The sequence below is a fragment of the Hyla sarda genome, chromosome 8, assembly GCF_029499605.1.
Source record: "Hyla sarda isolate aHylSar1 chromosome 8, aHylSar1.hap1, whole genome shotgun sequence".
Classification (NCBI taxonomy): Eukaryota; Metazoa; Chordata; class Amphibia; order Anura; family Hylidae; genus Hyla; species Hyla sarda.
The window spans coordinates 100,010,980-100,027,446 of record NC_079196.1 but is presented as its reverse complement, the minus strand read 5'-3'; the positions used below and the strand labels follow the sequence as shown (position 1 = coordinate 100,027,446).

The 16,467-nt window shown below is 45.9% G+C and overlaps 1 protein-coding gene across 3 annotated transcripts in view; it reads right to left on the bottom strand.

Moving 5' to 3' along the window:
* Window positions 1-1,650: 1,650 nt before the first annotated feature.
* The window catches only part of ALS2 (alsin Rho guanine nucleotide exchange factor ALS2), a 136,332-nt gene continuing 121,515 nt past the window's right edge, over window positions 1,651-16,467 (bottom strand). For all 3 annotated transcript variants that reach the window (XM_056536993.1, XM_056536992.1, XM_056536991.1), the window contains exons 29-34: window positions 15,899-16,075; window positions 7,798-7,843; window positions 5,062-5,123; window positions 4,763-4,912; window positions 3,432-3,528; window positions 1,651-2,882 (exon numbers count right to left, since the gene is read on the bottom strand). In XM_056536993.1, coding sequence (XP_056392968.1) covers window positions 2,844-2,882; window positions 3,432-3,528; window positions 4,763-4,912; window positions 5,062-5,123; window positions 7,798-7,843; window positions 15,899-16,075 — 571 coding nt within the window. In that variant the 3' untranslated portion in view covers window positions 1,651-2,843. The remainder of the gene's footprint in view (window positions 2,883-3,431; window positions 3,529-4,762; window positions 4,913-5,061; window positions 5,124-7,797; window positions 7,844-15,898; window positions 16,076-16,467) is intronic.

The window sequence follows — 16,467 nt, the reverse complement described above, 5'->3', positions numbered from 1 at the left end:
TACTGAGTAGAGATGAGCGAACTTACAGTAAATTCGATTCATCACGAACTTCTCCGCTCGGCAGTTGATGACTTTTCCTGCATAAATGAGTTCAGCTTTCAGGTGTTCCGGTGGGCTGGAAAAGGTGGATACAGTCCTAGGAAAGAGTCTCCTAGGACTGTATCCACCTTTTCCAGCCCACGGGAGCACCTGAAAGCTGAACTCATTTATGCAGGAAAAGTCATCAACTGCCGAGAAGTTCGTGACGAATCGAATTTACTGTAAGTTCACTCATCTCTAGTACTGAGTAAAATATACACTTTTTTTTCTGTGGGATCTGACAGGTATGCTTTAATCTTTACCGATAACACATCCCAACTCTCCTAATGAGGTTCCAAACCCACTGCAGAGTCAGCGATTTAGGCACCAGGGCGGACTGAAGCCCCAGTGCTCCCCCCCCCGACAAGGAGAGTATAGTATATTATATTTTACACCTCTAGCAGGCTGTATGTAGTATTTCCTTATTATGTAAATCAGAGAACTCCTTTAAATTAATACTTTTTTGCAATACTGATATAACAATTATCCATTCAATGTAACAACTGTAAATCAATGGGGTCTGTCTAATGCTGTTTGGGCCATCAAATACCACATTGTGACTTCCTTTTAAAAGGCAGCCAAGACATAACCTATAGTAGAAGTAGTCGGCACTCGTCCCGTGATGTGGTGCTCGTGGACCAGTCAGCATATGGTAGGTAGAAGAAATCCCGGCACACACGAGTAGATGCAAATCACCTGGAGTGTTTATTTACAGCATGGCATAGCATAGCATGACAATGTAGCGACACGCAGGACGCGTTTCGGCCAGCTCGTGGCCTTCATCATCTGATCTACCTGGGTATGGGTGTAAACAGGTATATATGGTGGAGAGGAAGCCCGCCCCTTCCGGGTGACAGGTGGAAACATAACCTGTCACCAGCCGGAAAGTCTCTTGCTACAACAAACAGGTGAACAAATCCCAAAACATAATAAATACATGTAAATAAAGAAATCTTATACATAATACGGTACAACCTGGTCTGAGGCTATAAAGTGATTCTAGAGGAACCATTCTGACCGTGCTCTATACTTGCAAAGATATCAGCGGTGTGTCTATAAGGAAAAACAAGAGAAAAGGACTATAAATATGCAGGAAAAAACATCATAAAATCTGGATGAGTTCATAGTCTCGATTGAGACCTCTGGATGATGTTTTTTCCTGCATATTTATAATCCTTTTCTCTTGTTTTTCCTTATAGACACACCGCTGATATCTTTGCAAGTATAGAGCATGGTCAGAATGGTTCCTCTAGAATCACTTTATAGCCTCAGACCAGGTTGTACCGTATTATGTATAAGATTTCTTTATTTACATGTATTTATTATGTTTTGGGATTTGTTCACTCCCCGTTTGTTGTGGCAAGACACTTTCCGGCTGGTGACAGGTTATGTTTTCACCTGTCACCCGGAAGGGGCGGGCTTCCTGTCTCCCATACATACCTGTTTACACCCATACCCAGGTAGATCAGTTGATGAAGGCCACGAGCTGTCCGAAAAGCATCCTGCGTGTTGCTACATTGTCATGCTATGCTATGCCATGCTGTAAATAAACACTCCAGGTGATTTGCATCTACTCGTGTGTGCTGGGATTTCTTCTACCTACCAAGACATAACCTATGACTGACTGGAGATCTCCAGATTAGTCCAGTAGTAAAGGCTTAACATCTTCACTCCTGTCCAACTGGATGGCCTTCATGTAGAAATATTCAAACAGTACATGGCACCCTTGCTGGCAGCTGTCTGTATTATAGGAGGTATAATTGGTAATTTTCTTTTTTTTTCTTATTGGATGGAAGCATATTTCATGCATTTGTGCTGCTAACAAAATCTCAGATGGCAGCACATGGTAAGTACCTGCTATATTGAAGATGAAAGCTATAGCTGTATGTATGTCCAGCTCAAAGTAATTCCTATTATTACTCTGTATGAACAAGGTAAGCTACAGCTGATCTTCATGTTCCATCATAGCAAGTCAACTTTGGATAAGTTACTCCATATTATAAATTTAATTTAACAGCCAATACTAAATGATGTCATAGAACTTTAGTGATGCAACTTATTTCATATATGCTGTCAATGGGTCTCAGACTACTTATGACTCGTTAGTCATGATTATGATCAATGGAACAGGTCTGATTTTAATGTAACTTGGATACATTCCTAAATTTCATGACATCTGTGTGGAAAAAAGGTGACAATCTGAAATATAGTCCAAAACAAGAACTAAAAGATTAAAAAAAATGAAAGAAAAAAGGCAAGCTAGAACTTATTTTTTCTGTAATATGCAGTGCTTTAACACTGTAGATGTATAAGAGGTTAATTCTGCAGCTGGGCAAGGTTGTACTATATTGTACAATATTATTTTCATTTTTTTCTTCACTATCTGTGCTGCAACCTTAATACCTGTTCCGCATCAGACATTGGCTCAAAAGAAGCAGCATTAGGAACAAGCTATATACTATCCAGTATATATCACTCCAGGTTCCAGACAGATTTCCACCAATTACTGTACTCTGTTAGCACCAATAGCCATCACTGTTTCAGAGCCCAGCAGCCATATATGTCAATCCTTTGTATTCAAATTATTAAATACCATCAGAAAACATGACCACTTCAGTAACAAATGAACTCCAAACATTTGTCCAGAACTATCTGCGCCTGCCATAGAACACCATTCTTGGCATCAGACCGCAGGTTACAGCACTGCAGATAACACTGTACTCTGTTCCATGTTTTCTTTCACTATTACTGGTTTCTTTCAACATCTAGTGAAGTTTCTCACGCTGGATTTGGTAATAGCATGCCTTAAAAAAAATAAACAAAATGGTTATATTCATGATTTAATGAACAAAAATGCAAAAACAAGCTGTCAAGGAACATTCTGCATCTAGTTTTTTTTTTTTCAGAGGTGCAGCTTATCACTACCCTGGCAAATGATTTTGCTACCCTAACCTCCTGATGGCTATACACCTCTTGTGAACATGCCGCTGCAGAGAATATGTAGTACTGTATACCTGCCATTCAAATGATTGAACATGGATGGTTCGGTGGTGGACAGGGCAAATGACGCACCCCAAAAGCCTGATGTAATGTTAGGCTGGGGACCCCTTTCAGGTCTGTCATTTATGTGATCTACATCCCAGGATCTTCCTACTGTGGTGATTTGATCACAAGGCATTAAAAAAACACTCACAGATCAAAAATATGGCTCTAAGCCACAGATTGTACAAATGTAAACACAATTCTTAGTATAATCTTAATAGAATTACTTCTCATAAGTAACGGATAATAAGATAATCGAAATCTAAGGTTTATGGACAGTGACTAAATATTTAAAAAATTTCAAAACTAACCTTTAGTGTCGTAAACATAATTCCTTGTTCCCCATGCTGTAGATATGGATCCATAAGATCTTCTATTAAATGCACTTCTGAACCCAGATTTCGTATCCTGTACAGCAATGAGAAGTAAAATGCTTGCCAACTATCTAAGCTTAGGAGACAATAACAAAGATCTGGCTTTAAAGAGTTAGTCATTTAAAGTTTTTTTTTTCTTGACATGTCGTCTAGACATGCTCAAAGTTTACAGCGCAATTGTCATGACATTTTACCTCCTTATCTTAATATCAGTATGTCAAAGGTGTTTACAATAGTAACTCAGTCCTACCTATGGCCACTTTATAGCACTTTTGATAATGCTAAAAATTGCTATTATGTTGAGTCAGGAACCTGATGGCCTGCGGTGAGTTCTCTGAGAGAGCACTTGCTCCAGATGCCTCTCGGCTCAACATGCCTGCATAATGTTTGGGCGCGCTGGTCCGGCAGGTATTCGGAGCAAGCACTCACAGAGGGAGTGAGCAGTTGCTCAAAAAACTTGCTGCGGGCATGTAGGACAAAGCGAGTGAGGGCACATGCTCTGAGGAACATCAATAGTAGTCCCAGCACTGATGTAAAGGAGATAGCTGTGGCAGCCCTGAGGTATTGCCAACCCCTGGCCACATCTATCTGACTGTACCTGACTCCATATGAAAGCAATTTTTAGCATGATCAAAAATGCTATAAAGCAGCCATTGGTATGGCTGATGTACTATTGTAACACCTGTGACATACTACTATAAAGGATAAGAGGGTTAAATGTCATGACAAATGCGCTTTAAAGGGGTTATCCAGGAATAGAAAAACAGAGCTTATTTCATTCAAAAACCATTCCTCATCTGTCTCCAGGTTGGGTGTGGTTTTGCAGCTCAGTTCCTTTGAAGGGGAGTGGAGCAAAGTTGTAAAACCACACACAACCTTGGGACAGATATGGAGCTGTTTTAGAAAGAAAATAGATGTGGATTTCTATTCCTGTTTAAACCGCACCAGGTCTTAGCCTTGAGACCTGCTGTGATCTAGAGTTATATGTCTGAAGCATGTGGCAGCACTATTTACTTCCTGGGTGGCCACATCATCCGACTCTTTCACTCTATAGACTAATGCAGTGAAAAAGTTGGGTTTGATTGACAGATGGGGAATGAAGCCTGAGCTACCGTGCATTTCACTGGCTTAAAAACTCGCAATCGCAGCTGGTTTTAGGATTGAGACCTGGTGCAATTTAAAATTCGGCATGTCTGGACGATATGTCAATAGTTTTTCTTTAAATGACTAACATTTTATGGTGCTTAAAAAATTCACATTAGACAGACCTTGCCCTCAGCACGACATATAGGAAAACAGGGAACAACTCATCCATGGACCAAAGGAAACCTTCCTTGTGTGCCTCTTGTGCTTCCTGTGTGATCTCCTCAAAAGTTTGTTGGATGACCTTAAGTTTGTCTGCTGGAGTGAATGTAGTGCTGAAAACAATAGAAAAGACAAATGTTTTAAGAATATCTTCTATGTGAGCCGAGTAAAAACATGGAACTAACTTGCTTGGCCCACTGCAAACAATATTGGTAATGAAGTTGTAATGTAATACCCCCTCTTTACTATGTGACAGACATACCTAATCTGCTGCAAGCACTCCACCGCTGATGCAAAACAGGAATCTTTTGTGCTTGGTAAAACCTGCAGAGAAACAAATTCTACAATAGTAATGAATGTTCATCAAAAACTTATGCAATAAAAAAGGTTCTGCGTGGTGGGTGGGGCCATAATTCTTTCCTTAGGGCAAAACTTTGACCATGCCTTTTTTTGTGTAGTTAGTTTTGTACATCAGGTATTAGTATTAGATAGTGCACAGGGCTGCCATCAGAAATTTTGGGGCCCCTTACACAGCTCAAGGCCTGGGCAACCCCCCCCCCCGTGGCACGCCCCCACCCCCTAGGGTCCATGCCAACTCCATCTCCTAGGAACCACCCCCAATTTAAGTTTTTTTTTTTTTTTTAAAGAACTACAAGGAAAGTAAATAAATTGTCAGACAGTCATCAATAATTTCAGTGAGGAATTATTTGTCAACCAAAGAATATGAAGCCTGCCACCACAACTAGGTAGACTCTTTTTAGGCAGGACTCTACACTAACACTAACTACATAACCTTTTCTAATCTGCCCTATCTATCTTACCCTAGCACACTTAACAAAAAAATTTATAAACGTAAAAGCACAAGGCACTGTTAACGCACGCATTTAGACACAACTTTGATCACGGCATCTAAAGGGTTAATGCCACACATCAGCCCTTTGGGGATGCCCGGCATTAACCATGGGTCCTGGCTGCTGATAGCAGTCGGGACCCACTGGGTATGAAGTGTGCTCAGCTCGTGAGCACGCTTCAAACTGGGGGAGTGGGACCAGGGAGTACAGGTACGCCCTTAGTCCATAAAGGGGTACTCCACTGGAAAACATTTTTGTTTAAATCAACTGGTGCCAGAAAGTTAAACAGATTTGTAAATGACTTCTATTAAAAAAATCTTAATCCTCCCAGTACTTTTCAGCAGCTGTATGATCCACACAAAGTTGTTTTCTTTTTGAATTTCCTTTCTGCCTGACCACAGTCCTCTCTACTGACACCTCTGTCCATTTTAGGAACTTTCCAGAGTAGGAGCAAATCCCCATAGAATATATATGCTGCTCTGGACAGTTCCTGACATGGACAGAGATGTCAGCAGAGAGCACTGTGGTCAGGCAAAAAGGAAATTTAAAAAGAAAAGAACTTACCGTGGATCATACAGCAATTGATAAGTACTGGAAGGATTAAAGGACAACTGCAGCGGTATGACACTTATCCCCTATCCACAGGATAGGGGATAAGTGTTTGATTGCGGGGGGTCCGACCGCTGGGACCCCCTGTGATCTCCTGTACAGGGCGCCGCCATTAGCGCTCATGGTGAGCGCTAAGGCGCGTAGCGTCGACCTAGAGGTCGACGGTGACGCCCCGTCTCCTCCCCGTCCCCCATACAGTTCTATGGGGGAGGCACGAACGCTGCCTCCCCACCTCTCCCATAGAGATGTATGGAGGAGGCGTGCCGGCTGCAACGTCATGCTGCGGCCGGCATGCCCCCTGCACGGGACAGCCGCGGCCCCGTACAGGAGATCACAGGGGGTCCCAGCGGTCGGACCCCCCGCGATCAAACACTTATTCCCTATCCTGTGGATAGAGGATATGTGTTAATCACGCTACAGATGTCATTTAAGTAATTTACAAATCTGTTTAACTTTCGGGCACCAGTTGATAAAAAAAAATGTTTTCCAATGGAGTACCACTTTAACAAGTTATACAATATAAGCTATATTTTAGTTGGTCGGTGTTGTTTCATATTGTTTGGGTAGGCCCCTCTGTTAATAGTTTTCCCCATTATGGAGGCAACTTTTAACAGAGGGGCCTACCCAAACTTTATGGCGACAGCTATTAGAAGAGGGGCCTACCCAAACTTTATGGGGGCCCCATATAGTTTGGGTAGGCCCCCCATGTTTAAGTTGCCCCCATATAGTTGTTGTAGGACCCTCTCAAAGGGGCCTACAACTATATGATGGGCAACTATTAGCTAAAAAGGCCTACAAAAACTAAATGGGGGCAACTTGTGCCCATATAGTTGTTGTAGACCCCTCTCTGATGCTAACTGTTCCCCCCCATATAGTTGTAGGCCTCAGTCCTTACCCCCCCAGACTGCAGGTCCCACCACATAGTTCTGCCCCAGCTCCTTACATAATTTTTTTTATATTTACCTCTGCTCTGTGCCGGCCCACCGGCCTCCTCAGGGCAGGCTCGTCCTTTGCGCTGCTCAGCTCTGTAGCCTGCAGTCAGACTGCTGCTCCACACCGCTGGCTTCCTCTTCCCGACTCTGCCACAACGCTACTGCGGTCACGTGACATCGGATCCAGCGTCAGTGTGCATAGCACAGCAGACGTACCTCCCGGTGACCACTGCTGCTGTTTTAAAGAGACAGCGGGTGCCGGCCCGGAGGTACTTGCTGTGCAGCAACAGCAGCGCTGCCTTGTGTGATCTGTGACTGATTGACTGACTGACTGTACAGAGTACAGTCATTCAATCAGTCAGCGAACAATGGGTCGGCCCCAGCAGTCAGTGAGTTGCAATCACTCACTGACATTGAAAAATATATATAAATTGCCGGAACCGGAGGGGCCCTCTTGGGGTCCAGGCCCCTTACAGTGGTATCGGTTGTACCCCCCTGATGGTGGCCCTGCATGTCAAGAGTTTATAAATCATGTCATAGTATTAGAGAATACAGATACAGGGATAGCATTAATACCGGGAATTGCTTTCTTGGTTTCTTACATACCTTTGTATTTACACCCAAGAAATTAATACTGGTTGGCCAGAATTTTCTGCAAGACAAAATGAAAAAATACAAAACAACATTTCAATGGTGTGTACAGGAAGTTAAAAGCAAAAGTTTACAGCCATATTTGGGGAGGTCAGAGAAAAAAAATATGTTTAAACACAGGCCACCACAATTGCACAGGACTGATTTATTTAGACAACGAGTTTCAGCATTCACTCGCACCTTCCTCAGGTTCAATAACGACCACACAGCACATGGAAGATAGCTCAGGACGCCAGATACTGTTTTGTTATTGGACCTCAGGAAGGCATGAGAGAGTGCTGAAACGCGTTGTTCATTTCTGTAACCTTCTGAATAAATCAGTCCTGTGCAATTGTGGTAGTCTGGAATACCTGTGTGAATTTGGCAGAAGCGCTCAGTCTAGACACATTTTTTCCTGACCTTCCTTATTGTAGTATCTGCACCCCTGGGTACATTAAGGGTCCTCAAGCTGCACACAATTACTACATGCTCTCCAGAGAGTTGTGCCTATTTCTTAGCACAACTCACTTAAGTTAGCACAGCACCATAGGTGTGGTGACGGGTTCCAATTTCCCCTAAAAATACTACACCAGGGAGTGCCCCAGTGCTCTCCCTGGTATAGTATTTTTCTCCTTCATACAGTCATAATTGTGATGTGTTGATTTCCCAGGTCCATATTAGGTCTGAGCAGTCTCTTCAGCATGCGGAAATGTGCAAGGACAACACTAAAATAGATAAACATATAGTATAATATTCAACAAGGAATTAACTGAAGAAAAGAATTATAAAAAAAAAGTAACTTTATATATTCTCAGACATGGTTCACTTGTCCCACCTTTGACCTTTCTCTATTTAGTAAAAAAAAACTACAGAAAAAGGAGATTTTTCATGCTCACTGTAAAATCTCTTTCTCAGAGGATCCATTGGGGGACACAGACCATGGGTCTGTCACTAGGAGGCTTGACACTATGGTAACAAGAAAAGTTGGCCCAGCAGGGTATACCCACCTTCAGGCACCTGAGCTAATAAGTTTTAGTCCCAGAGCAGTAGGAGAGGACCGGGAAAAAAAAAAAACTGTCCAAGAAAACCACAGAATAAAAATCAACTGAACACACACTTGGACAGGTAACCAAACCAGGAACACCAGAGAAAATAAGGGCGGGTGCTGTGTCTCCCCCAATGGATGCTCTGAGAAAGAGATTTTATGGTAAGCATAAAAAATCTCCTTTTCTCTATCGGCTCCATTGGGGGACACAGACCATGGGATGTACCAAAGCAGTCCCTAGGGTGGGCAAAGGAAAACCAAGGCAGGCTGGACCACTGCCACCTGCAATACCTTACGGCCCAGACTAGCATCAGCGGATGCAAAGGTATGAACATGGTAGAATTTCGACCTTGTGGCCGCTTTACAAACCTGGGAGGCCGAAGCCTTGTTGCGGAGAGCCCAGGTTGTCCTTTACGGTGACCTTCCGTAAGAACAAAAAAGGAGTCACACTGTCGAAAAGAAGAAGTGACAGAGGTAGGTCTGAACAGCCCTCACCACATCCAGTTTGTGGAGCAAACGTTCTTTGGGATGAGATGGAGCCAGACAAAAGGACAGGATGAAAAACAGAAACAACTTTGTCCTGGTGGATGACTAGGAAGGGAGAATGGCAGGAGAGAGCTGCCAGCTCTGAAACTCTACTAATAGAGATAATTGCAATAAGGAACAACACTTTCCAGGAAAGGAGACAAAGAGGAATGTCCCTGAGCAGTTTGAAGGGAGTACCCTGCAGGGCACCAAGAACTAAGTTCAATCCCAAGGTGGTGTAGGACACCTGTAAGGAGGGCCCGTGTGGGCCACTCCCTGAAGAAACGTCCGGATATGGGGGATCAGACGCTAGAGGACATTGAAAAAGCATAGAAAGAATTGAGAGCAAACTGTTGTCAAGGGAGAGAGAATGTAACTGGAGAAAAAGAGTGAGATTCACACCAGCGAAAATAGGACCTCCAAGTACGGTAGTAAATCTTCGCAGAAGAGGGCTTGCGCGCCCTGATCATAGTGCGAATCACTTGGGGAGAGAAACCTTGAGCCCTCAGAACCGCGGTCTCAACCGCCACGCAGTCAAATGCAGCGACAGTAAATTGGGGGTGGCAAAGGGGACCTTGAGAGAGAAGATCTGGCCGAAGAGGGAGGCGCAGTGGTACGTCGTCCAGTAGTCGGACCATGTCGGCATACCACACCCTCCTGGGCCAGTCCGGAGCCACGAGAACAGCGGGAACGCCCTTTGCCTTGAACTTCCTCAGGACCCTGGGAAGGAGAGGAAGAGGAGGGAAAAGATAGAGTAGGGCAAAGTTCGACCAAGGTATCATTAGGGCATCCACGGCCAGAGCCAAGGGATCCCGGGATTTCGCCACAAAGTGAGGAACCTTCTGGTTGTGACAGGCGTCTGGAGTGCCCCAGAGGTTGCAGATCTCTGCAAACACCTCCGGATGAAGAGAGCATTCATCAGGGTCAGCTGAGGATCAGCTTAGAAAGTCCGCTTCCCAGTTGTGCACTCCCAGAATGTGAATTGCTGAGATGGCCGTCACTCTGAGTTCCGCCCAGAGAATAATCCTGGACACCTCGGCCATCGTCGCCGAGCTGTGAGTGCCACCCTGGCTATTGATATACGCCACAGCAGTGGAGTTGTCTACTGGACACGAACAGGACGGTCCCGAAGAAGGATCTCCCAATGGCACAGGCAAAGATAGATTGCCCTCAGTTCTAAATTGTTGATGGGGAGAAAGGCTTCTAGGGGCGACCAAGGGTCTTGGACTGTCCGGTCCCTGAAAACACCTCCCCAACCCAAAAGACTGGCGTTCGTCGTGGCAACTTGCCAACGGAGGGGCAGAAAGGAGCACCCCTGTAAAAGCAGGGGGGAATGAAGCCACCATAGAAGGGACTGGCGAGAACTCTGGGGAAGAATGATCCTGCAATCGAGGGACAACGGAGATCTGTCCCACCGGGATAGAAGCGCAAGTTGAAGAGGATGGCAATGAAACTGGGCAAATGGAATGGTCTCCATGGCCGCCACCATCACACCCAGAAACTCCATGCAGAAGAGAAACTGGAACGCAGTTCTGGAGCATCAGCATCAAAAGAGTCAGACGCTTGTCCGGCGGAAGTCGAATCCGGGCGGACGCCGTTTCGAACTGATGTCCCAGGAAAATTAGAGACTGGGTGGGAGTTATGTTGGACTTGTCCAGTTTCGGCTGGTTGGTCAATCAGGACAAGGCCTGAAGGGTGAGACGGAGACTTTCCAGATTCTGGGTCCTGGTTGGAACCTTGATCAGGAAGTCGTCCAGGGACGGAATCACTGAGACACCCCTTGTCCGTAAGAGGGCGATAACAGGCGCCAGGACCTTAGTGGAGACCCTCGGAGCAGTGGCCAGACCGAGGGGAAGGGCCACAAACTGAAAATGGCCTTCCGGAACTGCAAAGCAGGGATACTGCTGATGTCCTGGAAAGATTGGAATGTGGAGGTAGGCATCCCGGAGGTCCACCGAGGAAAGAAACTCTCCTTGATCCATGGACGCTACGACCGAACGGAGAGACTCCATGCGGAATGGCGGAGGAGAAGAGGTTGGTTGAGGCGCTTCAGATCCAGGATCGGGCGAACGGAACCCCCTTTCTTGGGGACCACGAAGAAATTGGAATAAAAACCCCAAAAATTCTCCTTGGGAGGAACAGGGACAATTACTCCCTGAATGAGAATGGACTGGAGCGCGCCCCGAAAGGGCCTTGGCCAGAAAGGGGGACCGGGGGGCCCGGGAAAGAAAAAAGCGATCCCTTGGAAGGGAGGCAAACTCGATCCGGTATCCGTTGGATACCATGTCCCTGACCCAGGAGTCCTGCACATGCGCAGACTAAACATCCCGGAAGAGTAACAGACGACCTCCCACCCGAGAAAAATCAGCTTCAGGCAGAGGTAGGCTTGCGGGTGCCCGCTTTGGCCGCAAAATGACCAGAACAGTTATCCGATTTCCAGGAGGGATGGGTCTGGAAAGAAGGAGCCGCCTTGTCACGTGAGAGCGCCTGTCTGGACGCTCTACTGGAACCAAACGCCCGAAAGGACCAAAAGGAGGTCAACTTTCGACAGGAAGTAGTACTGCGAGCCCTATTTTGAGGTAACAAGGAACTTTCACCACCGGTCGCCTCTGAGATCTCATGCAGGCGCTTACCAAACAGTCGAGAACCGGTAAAAAGAAGCTCCGTCAGAGATTTCTTAGAAGCGGCATCCACGTTCCAGGCCTTGAGCCACATAGAACAACGAAGAGCCACCAGGTTGCCTGTGGCAAAAGCCGCACAATGGGCCGATTGCATGGAAGCAGAACACAGTCTCCAGCCTTAGAGATTTGGAGAGCTAAAATCAGCCAATTCTTCCACGGGGGATCAGGAAAGAATCCTCGGGCAGAGTTGAGAATCCAAGACAGAAAGGGCTTTTGACACCCAGTCAGAAGCAAACGAAGGAAGAATGGAAGAGCCTGCTGCTACAAAGGCAAATTTTGCCAGAGTCTCTACCCTCTTGTCCGCCGGATCTTTGAAGGAAGCTGTATCTGCCAATGGCAGAGTAGTTGCTTTTGATAGGCGGGAGACCGGTGGGTCCACTGTTGGAGGAGAGGTCCACCGAGCAATAAGGACTTTGGCGAAGCAAAACTGCGCTTGAACCTTCTTAGTTTCTTGAAACCACTTGTCAGGATGCTTCCAGGCAGACTCCAGCAAGGCTTCAAATTCTGCATGAGGGCTGAAAACTTTGGGTGCAGGTCGGGAACGGTAAAGGGAAACTTGAAAGGTGTCCCTTATGGCCGAGATCAAGGTGTCCAACAGGCTGGCCGTATCTGTTCGGTCCTGAGGCAGAACCAGAAGCCTCATCTTCTAGTTCTCCAGGAGAGTGGGAACGGGTGGAGGCAGCCTTGGATGAGGGTGAAACTGACCTGGTGCGCGGATCTGGAGAGCCAGAGCGGCGACCACGGGAGCGTCACTTAGAAGAGGGGCGCTTACGGGATGCTGGAGCCGAGGGGCGATACCTATGAGGGGAGCACCTATGTTTGCTATCAGATTCCGGAGAGGAGTCAGAGGAACTACCCCTTGTGAGAGCGCTTAGCATAGGGAGAGCGGGACTCTCTAGAGGGTGGGCAAAAGGAAGACCTCTCCAAGGCAGTCACCACAGAATGGGAGACCTGAGCCAAGTCGGAAATAGACAGAGAGGGAAGACACCCAATCCGGAGGGATAGCAGAGCCCACAGGGTCTGGAGGGGATCCTGAGTAGAAATACCAGTAGGGTCGGGGAGTGCAGTGGTGCAGGTGGAACAAGTGGGTTCAGAAGAACCAGACATTTTAGAATTGCAGCCCTTGCAAGTATAATAGGTGACCAGGGCCCCAGTTAGCTGTCTAGAGGGAGGGACAGTTCTGGGCTCGGACATAGCAAAAGTGAAACAGTCTCACCCAGCTTCTGTGTCCCCAGAAAAGGCAGCGACTGTGAGGAGAACTCCGGGAGGAATGCAGGACCGATGAGAAGAGAGGGGCCGGACTAGACTATGGTGCCTCTTATCGGCCCTGAGAACACCTCTGCACGCGCACAGCGCTAATTGGCAGAGAAAAAACGCCTGGATCGCGCGCCCGCACTTCCTAGGGCACGATCCCCGCCGGCCGCAAGTAGGCGGGGCTAATACCCGGCAAGAGTCCGCAGCCAAAAGATGATAACTGTCCGAGTTATAATGGCGTCTGCGAACGCATGAGGGAAGGGAGCGTGGAGAAGTGCCGCCGGCAGCACGCAGTTGCCGACAGGATGAAGTAGGAACTGTGCTCCAGATGCATCGAACAAGCGATGCTGCCGGAGTGAAGTGCCGGCGATTGCCTGTAAGTGCAGGAAAGGAGCTGTCGGCAACGCGCGGCTGCCGAATAATGAAAGTAAGCTCTGCGTTCCTGAGGTGCCAGCGCCTGTACAGGCGCCGAGGGAGGAGGGGGAAAAAAGGAAGGGCACAGTCCTACACCACTGACAATAGGAAAAGCGTTCCCCACATCCCCAGGGGTTTGGTAGGGTTTGCCTAGTAACAATGAAGAGGAGTGGGCTCAAAGTAGGGGGTCTCCAGAGGATGAAAGTCCCTAAAACCTGAAAGAAAAGGGGGGAAAACACTCCCCTTAGTCAGAAGAACTTACCTAATAAAGTCTTCAGTCAGCTTTAGTCACCTGCATCATGCCGGGCTGTAACAGCGAGATGAGCAGGGAGATAGGGGGACCCGTGAGGCACAACCCCAAGCGCTGACCATTGGCGAGAAGGGGTTGACAGTACATCCACGATGTCTGTGCCCCTTCATCGCAAATGGGGAAACAGTGAACGATATGTTCCTGAGTCCCCACCTGAAAACAAGAAAAGGGAGGAAAAAAAATCTAAACGTCCCTAATCTTGAAAATAAAAAATGTTTGACCAGGTCTGGGGAACCCCAGACCAGCATCTGCCTCCTACAGACACTAAGCTAAAACTGATTAGCTCAGATGCCTGTGGGTGGGTATACCCTGCTGGGAGGGGCAGACTTTTCTTGTTACCATAGTGTCAAGCCTCCTAGTGACAGCAGCATATACCCATGGTCTGTGTCCCCCAATGGAGCCGATAGAGAAATAACACTTCTGTACAGTGGTCCCTCAACATACAATATTAATTGATTTTGGGGGGCCACTGTATGTTGTGGGCCACTGTATGGTAAGTCCATAACTCTATTGAAGTTTAGCGTGGAGAGACGTTGTACATGATGGATGGTACCAGCAGCAGCTGTAACAATCAACACTGCTGGGTAGCTGTTCATGGCACTGACATGTCATCGCAAGTTAATACTATATTCAACTTACGATGGGCTCTGAGAGCCCATTGTAAGTTGAAATAATCTAATGTCGAGGATCACTGTAGTGTTACATTTTACCCACATTTTTCTTATTAAAAAGGAAAGACTATCCTTAAAGGGGTACTCCACTGGAAAAAAAAATTAACAGAAAAGAAAATCAACTGGTGCCAGAAAGTTAAACAGCTTTGTAAATTACTTCTATTAAAATTCAATCCTTCCAGCACTTATCAGCTGTTGTTATGATACACAAGAAGTTCTTTTCTTTTTGAATTTCCTTTCTGTCTGACCACAGTGCTCTCTGCTGACACCTCTGTCCATGTCAGAAACTGTCCAGAGCAGGATAGGTTTTCTATGAGGATTTGCTCCTACCCTGGACAGTTCCTAAAATGGACAGAGGTGTTAGCAGAGAGCACTGTGGTCAGACAGAAAAGAAATTCAAAAAGAAAAGAACTTCCTGTGGATCATAAAAGCAGCTGATAAGTACTGGAAGGATTAAGATTTTTTTAGTAGAAGTAATTTACAAACCTGTTTAACTTTCTGCCACCAGTTGATTAAAAAAATGTTTTCCAGTGGAGTACCCCTTTAAACAAATCATAAAAGACATGTATTCTAGAGCCCTGAAGGGCTTATTGAACTGTAGTCCAAGAAAGATAAAAGAAGAGTCGGGTCACTAACCGGTCTGATGCTGTGAACTTTATTGAAGACTTAATACAGCGGCTACATACGGGACGATTTTAATGGCAGGGCAGGAGGTGTTAAAGAGCCCTGTCCGGAGTGACGGCGCCGTTTCACGCCCACAGGGCGTTTCTTCAGGCCCGGAATTGACCAGGTCAATTCTGGGCCTGAAGAAACGCCCTGTGGGCGTGAAACGGTGCCGTCACTTCGGACGGGGCTCTGTAACACCTCCTGCCCTGCCATTGACATCGACCTGTATATAGCCGCTGTATTAAGTCTTCAATAAAGTTCACAGCATCAGACCAGTGAGTGATCCGACTCTTCTTGTATCTTTCTTGGACTTTGGTTTCTACATTATCTACATTAGCGTGAGCACCGCCGACTAACAGCTGTTTCTTACAAGCGCTCAGCCCTCTGACAGCAGTATAACATTGTGCTCCTAATCCCAAGGCAGTGCCAGGTGTCTTGCTTGATTTCTGGCTTATTGAACTACGGTAGTGGCTGACTTTACGTTTTTTTTGCAGGCTCTAATGCTACTTACTCTTGTACTCCCAAAAAGGCAAGCAGTGCTGTATCTGGTTGTTTGTTCAGTCTTAAAACACATTCCCAATAGGCATCATCTTCCTTCTCATGTTCCAAGGCATACAGCATAAACAAGGGAGGGTACAGTCTGGGCAATAGCACAGGTAGAAGTAGTCCTGAACTAGTCACCACATACCTAAAAAAGAAAGTTGTTTTAATAAAACATGAAAAATCAATTACCATTTCCAATACCTCACTGACCACTTAATAAAATATACATGCAGTAGTGCTGGAGTAAAAAGAGTCTGCACTTCACTGAAATAATGAACAGTACTTCTTCTTCAGATCAAAACCTCATCTGAGGCCAGAACCAAATAGTCCAGCATAGTTATTTTAGTTCTGAGCAGATCCAGGATCACATTAATTCAATTGATCATTTTTTTCAAAAATGTTTTAAACCTAAAACCATGAGTGGGAAACATCAAAAAACCTTTGATAAATAGTAGAATATTCTATATATAATATATATTTACAAAAAAAATATAAAAAGATGCTCAAAGCATACATCAAAAAGGAGGTGAAATTTTA